Source organism: Mustelus asterias, chromosome 13 (genome assembly GCF_964213995.1).
Source record: "Mustelus asterias chromosome 13, sMusAst1.hap1.1, whole genome shotgun sequence".
In the NCBI taxonomy this organism is placed as follows: Eukaryota; Metazoa; Chordata; class Chondrichthyes; order Carcharhiniformes; family Triakidae; genus Mustelus; species Mustelus asterias.
This window is the reverse complement of record NC_135813.1, coordinates 20,371,576-20,377,845: the sequence shown is the minus strand read 5'-3', so window position 1 is coordinate 20,377,845 and position 6,270 is coordinate 20,371,576. Positions and strand designations below refer to the sequence as shown.

General features: G+C 40.9%; 1 protein-coding gene across 2 annotated transcripts; it reads right to left on the bottom strand.

The window, feature by feature from the left end:
- Positions 1-51: 51 nt before the first annotated feature.
- hspa5 (heat shock protein 5) lies at positions 52-6,061 on the bottom strand. Of its 2 annotated transcripts, XR_013499346.1 has the most exons (11): positions 5,945-6,061; positions 5,262-5,410; positions 4,945-5,176; positions 4,253-4,387; positions 3,631-3,743; positions 3,334-3,488; positions 3,019-3,254; positions 2,358-2,595; positions 2,061-2,228; positions 895-1,877; positions 52-793 (listed from the first exon to the last, which is right to left on the bottom strand). XR_013499346.1 is itself a non-coding variant. In XM_078226494.1 (10 exons), exons 2-10 carry the CDS (start codon positions 5,372-5,374, stop codon positions 1,318-1,320), a joined length of 1,950 nt encoding a protein of 649 aa, XP_078082620.1. In that variant the 5' UTR covers positions 5,375-5,410; positions 5,945-6,061; the 3' UTR covers positions 52-1,317. The 2 variants fall into 2 exon arrangements, 1 of the variants encoding a protein (XP_078082620.1); XM_078226494.1 differs by having other exon boundaries at positions 52-1,877.
- Between the last annotated feature and the right edge of the window lie 209 nt (positions 6,062-6,270).

The window sequence follows — 6,270 nt, the reverse complement described above, 5'->3', positions numbered from 1 at the left end:
ACAATATGGCTATCCAAATGTGCATATATAAAGTTAGTCTTAAAGGGTCATACAGTACAAGGCATTTTATTGAAATTGAGATGGTGTTTGTAATACAGAGTTGTACATGTTCATTTTAATAAAGTTGGTTAAAACCAAAGAAACTTATGTAAAAGTTTTTTGAAATTGTACATGCCTTGCTGGTGTTATGGTTGGCCAACTCACTGGGTAAACAAATGTGGCATTAGATAACTCAGAGCCCAAGTGGCAACAGCTCTCTTCAGAAAAAGAGAAATCTAACCCTAAATCTAGATATAGGGGAAGAGAAAAAACTGTCCTTCTCCAAATCCCCCAAAAATTCACATCAGGACAAGTGCAACACCCCCTGACCTAATTAGTCATTTCTTAAACTCATTTGACTTTCAAGTTTGAAAGATTAAAATAACCAAGTGCAGAAATAGAACACTCACCTCACTTAAAACACTGGTGTTGGATACTTCAGGCAAGAAATAGCAAGATCAAGTTATTTGCAAGTTGGTCAATAAACTGATGCACCCGTGCTGTTACAGAGGGCAGTTTAAACATATTGTAATTGGAGATTAATCAGTGCAACATTCAGTGGCATAAAAACCCTCAGGATTGCCAATGATTAACTGCAATCCTTTGATCCCATTCAAGTAGATATACTATTGCATATATATCATCTGGTGCATGTGGAATCAAAGTGTTCTGATTTAAAGTGTTCCAAATTAGTCAACTGCAGCAATTAACAATTTCATTCCTTGAATAGCAGGACATGTTCAATAGTAAAATGCTGGAAAAACTTGGCTCTGTCTGGTCATTGACACTCAAATGGTAGCCGTTTTGCTCTTTCCCTCCATAGATGCTGCCAAACCTGCTGAGTTTTTCCAGCACCCTGCTTTCATTTGAGATTTCTAAAATTTTGCTCTTCTTCTAAAGCCAACTTGTCACAGCACCTTTAAGTATCTACATCCTCAAGACAAGGAAATGTTTGTATCAAACATAACATTTATTGGTCAATACAGTAGAAAATGTTTTCTACATTTACACAGACCAAACAAGGGATTTCAAATAAATAGAAAAAGGTGTGTACTTGGAGAACATTTTCATCCCCTTGACAACTTGAATCTCCCAATCAAGTTCTCCCTCTGGATAGTTCATGCTGAACTGCAATGGAAAGTACTGAGCCTTTTAGAATGTTCAGTCCACTCGTGAAAATTGTGCACATACATTCAAGAATTAAGTCCTATCATTCAGAGATAATTCTTTCCCAAACAGTCCACTATTTACAAAATTAACATTTTAAGAGTCCTTTGATTACAACTCATCCTTTTCAGTCTCTTCCTCTTCTGGAGGGGCTCCACCTGCACTTCCATACAGCTTACTAACAATTGGCTGAACAATCTCTTCAAGCTCCTTCTTCTTGGCTTTGAAGTCTTCAATATCAGAATCTTGGTGACCTTCAAGCCATTCAATTTTTTCCTCCACAGCCTTCTCTATTGTTTCTTTGTCCTCTGTTGACAGCTTGCCACCAAGTTTTTCTTTATCACCAATTTGGTTCTTCAGAGAATATGCATAGCTTTCTAGGTCATTTCTGGCATCGATGCGTTCTTTAAGCTTTAGATCCTCTTCGGCAAATTTCTCTGCATCAGTCACCATCCTCTCAATTTCTTCTGGGGTCAGGCGGTTCTGGTCATTTGTGATGGTGATCTTGTTTTTATTTCCAGTGCCTTTATCTTCAGCTGTAACACGCAAGATTCCATTTACATCTATTTCAAAGGTTACTTCAATCTGGGGAACACCACGAGGTGCTGGAGGAATACCAGTCAGGTCAAAAGTACCAAGAAGATGGTTATCTTTGGTCAGTGGACGCTCACCTATGAAAGCAAGAACAATATGCTGTAATGCCGAGATGGATTTGAAAAGTTTCATACAAGTCCACTGCAGTCTAAACTACAGCAATCCACAGTATCATGGAACTCTGGAATGAATATTTCCCTCTAGTAGAATTGTGTTAGAATCAACATGCAATAAAAATAAACTGGCAAAGTTAAACTTACCTTCATAGACCTTGATAGTTACAGTGGGTTGGTTGTCAGAAGCTGTTGAAAATATCTGAGACTTTTTGGTTGGGACCACTGTGTTACGTGGGATTAGCTTGGTCATGACACCACCAACCGTTTCAATTCCAAGAGTCAAGGGGCAAACATCCAGGAGAACAAGATCACCTAATTTTAGGTTAAAGTAGAGAGCAAAGGCAGAGTTAGAAAACAAAATTCATTTCAAAATCATTGAAGGCATCAAGTAGTCACAAATTAATCTTGCACACAGAACACTATACAACCCCTGGCACCTACCAGTATCTTCCTCTCCAGATAGGACACCAGCCTGTACTGCTGCACCATATGCCACAGCTTCATCAGGGTTGATTCCACGGGATGGCTCTTTGCCATTGAAGAACTCCTTCACCAGTTGTTGAATTTTAGGAATACGAGTGGAACCACCAACGAGGACAATTTCATCAATTTCTGTCTTCTTCAGATCAGCATCCTCCATCACTTTCTGTACAGGTTTCATGGTTGAGCGGAAGAGGTCCTGTTGGCAAGAAAATGAAGTGGATATTTAGCCTGCTTTATCTGCTTCTGCGTCTCAGTTTTTAAATAGCAAGCTTTATTCTAAACTGGAAGACAATGTAATTAAACAGCCAAGTCTAGATTCTCCATCGAGCATTATGAAAACTATCCAAAGCCCCACATAATCTGCTCCAACAGGTGTGACTGACTGCACAAGCCCTCTATCGCCAGTGTTCTGATCTGTGTATAATACAATGGAATAGGTGGTGGCACCTCCCACCTTAAAATAGAAGACTGAAGGCAATCTTGTGTGACTTGCCTTTATTACTGCAATTTTCAGCATCACAATAAATGTGTTTTTACTGTCCAAGGAACAAAAGTCAACTAAAAATGGATTGTCCAACTGTTAAGTTGGATTTGAATCCAATGCAGAGCACTAACTCACCATATTCAGTTCTTCAAACTTTGCACGTGTTAAAGTTTCAGAGAAATCTTCACCCTCAAAGAAAGATTCAATTTCAATTCTAGCCTGATGCTGGGCAGACAAACCACGTTTGGCTTTTTCAACCTCACGGCGCAGCTTCTGAACGGCTCGGTTATCCTTCCGAACATCTTTTCCAGTTTTCTTTTTGTACAACTTCATGAAGTGCTCCATCACACGCTGATCAAAATCTTCACCACCTAATTAAAAACACGTGTTTAAATTACCAAATTCTGACAAGCATAAGAAAGATGGAAATGTAACTAAGTAGTTTCTTACCCAGGTGAGTGTCTCCATTTGTAGCAACTACTTCAAAGACACCGTTGTCAATGGTAAGCAGTGACACATCGAAAGTACCACCACCAAGGTCAAACACCAGAATGTTCTTTTCACCCTCACGCTTATCCAATCCATAGGCAATTGCAGCAGCAGTTCTGGAGAGACAGGGCAACAGTCCAAATCAAGTCTTTCAAACACAGGATATTTCAAGAGAATCAATATTCTTATCACAAAAACTTACAATAAGTCGGTCATTCAACATTTACCAAAGCAAATTATGTCAGCAAAAATACTCACGGCTCATTGATGATTCTCATGACATTCAAGCCAGCAATTGTGCCAGCATCTTTTGTAGCCTGACGTTGAGCATCATTGAAATAAGCTGGCACTGTTACTACAGCATGGGTAACCTACAGAAGATCAAATTAAATTATTTCACAAAACAAGTACGGCCGAGATATATTATGTACTCTTGTATCTGTTAGGGAATCTTACAACTGCCAGGGATGTTAAGTGCCTCATCCTCCACTCAAACAAAGAGAAGAGACTTGTGGGAATTTGGTTATGATGAAAAGGTAGCTTCCAAGGTGGCCAATCATAGCAAGTGACAAGTGGCAGAACATCAAGCCTATTCTCAAACAGGAAGCCTGTGACTGATGGAAAAATGTTCTTATAATTTTATATCTTAATTTTTAAACATATGGGCCCATCAAACTTTGGAAGTAGCCTCTTCTGTACTTCCAGCAATTACTCATGGCTTTAGAATACAAAATGAAATATAGGTAGGAAACTACTGAAATCATGTTCAGTTGAGGGTCCTTCTAAACAACTATTTGTTTCAGGATGTAACTAATGAAGTAGTGATCATACTGCAAACATGTATTTCTTAGGCTAAAAACTGAATATCAACTGCAAATACCTTCTTGCCAAGGTATGCCTCAGCAGTTTCTTTCATCTTGGTCAACACCATAGCAGAAATCTCCTCTGGAGCAAAAGTTTTGACCTCACCAGAAACATCAACTTGGACATGAGGCTTGTTCTTCTTTTCAATGATCTAAAAATGCCAAAAATCAATAAGAACTTGCATTTCCACTGCATATTACTCATCACTGGAACTCAAAGCCAATGAATAAACATTCTAAAATGTAGCAAACTAATTTCACAACAATTGGCCAGATGATCTAGTTTAGTGTTAATTAACACCACAAACTTGATGCTCAAAGAAAAATTGCACTTTTGCACCTCAGACACAGATTCAGCCTTACATCATGTCTGAACTATTAGTCTACATTGTGTTCCAAGTATAAAATAGGAACAGAAAAGTGCTGGAAATACTTCGATCAGGCAGCATCAGGTGTGTAATAGCATTAAATGTTGAAGTTAAATTATTGTGAACCAAAATACAAACACTTCCACTATAGATGCTGTCTGACCAGATGAGCATTTAGTCTGATTTCCAGCATCTGCAGTATATGTTCATCTCTTGAGTGCAACCTGCTTAAAGAGCACTACCTACCTCTAATGTAAAAATACTCCATTTACACCATTGGATTAAAAAGTATCTGATTGAACATCCCACCACTGACCAGAGCTTTAACACTGCAGTATTACCTTAAAAGGTAGATATTTGACATCTTGCTGCACAGCTGGGTCATTCCAGGTTCGTCCAATAAGGCGTTTAGCATCAAAAACAGTGTTCTCTGGGTTAGAGGTCAGCTGGTTCTTTGCAGCGTCACCAATCAGACGTTCTCCATCAAATGTGAAGGCCACATATGATGGAGTGATTCTGTTTCCCTGATCATTAGCAATAATTTCCACACGTCCATTTTTGTAGACACCAACACTAGAAAGAGAAAGCAGTTCATATTGAAATTCCCTTCTAACTTCACTTATTTTCAGAGGATAACCACAGAAATCTAAAAACTTACCAAGAGTACGTAGTACCAAGATCAATCCCAACCACAGTGCCAACACTTTCTTTCTTATCATCATCATCAGCAAGGACACTGCTGACAAGCAGTAGAAGCAAAAATCCTCTCATTGTGAATCACTTGTGTTTTATAATACAACTGAATCCCTGGAGGAAAAACCACAAATCAACTTTAGATTTTCAATCATAGCTGATGTTCTTCAGTCTTTTGTACAGCATCTATTCCCAATCCTTTCAAGTGTAATGTGAGTAGGTAGGAGGAAAGCAGGAAGTCCAGCTTTGAAACGCGAACAAAAGACAAATCCAGCTGGAAACACAGCCCACTGAAACGAACCGGTGCCCCGGAAGCCATTTTATATCAGCCAACACTGATCCCTCTTCCCACCCCAATGGCCGAGTACAGGATCCCAAACATCAGCCAGGTGAAAGCAATCAGGCACAAATCAATCACTTTCATCAATTACAATCATATTGAACACACATTATTGTTCCCAGACCCAAAAGGTAGCCGGTGATCATAGGGCAGCCGGCACTGCCACGCGGCCCCGCTGTGCTCTCCTGGTTTCCGGCCCAAAATCTTCACTTTCGACCCATTCATTGCTCGCAACAAGTCACGCCGCTCATAATTATCCTGCTGTTTTGAATACAGGCCTATTTAATACCCCAAAAAGGCAAACTTACCGGTTTTGGCCACCGTCCCCGCGATTACCTCTCCTCACCCCCTCTCCTGTTGTCAGCCTGACTGATCTGAACGCGGCGGCGCTGCCGCTGCTGCCTTTATATAGAATCCGGACTTCCCCGTCGTGGAGCGCTGCGATTGGCCAGCTGCCCTTGCGTTGGAGGCCGCTGATTGGGCAGAGCCGGCACGCTGGCCACTCTGGAGGGTGACACGTACGGGCTTTGGGGGCCGCGTCAGAGGACCCGCCCCCCCGGCCGCGTCAGAGGGGGAGCAGAGGACCCGCCCCCCCCCCCGGCCGCGAAGACGCGCGGCTATTCGACACACCCCC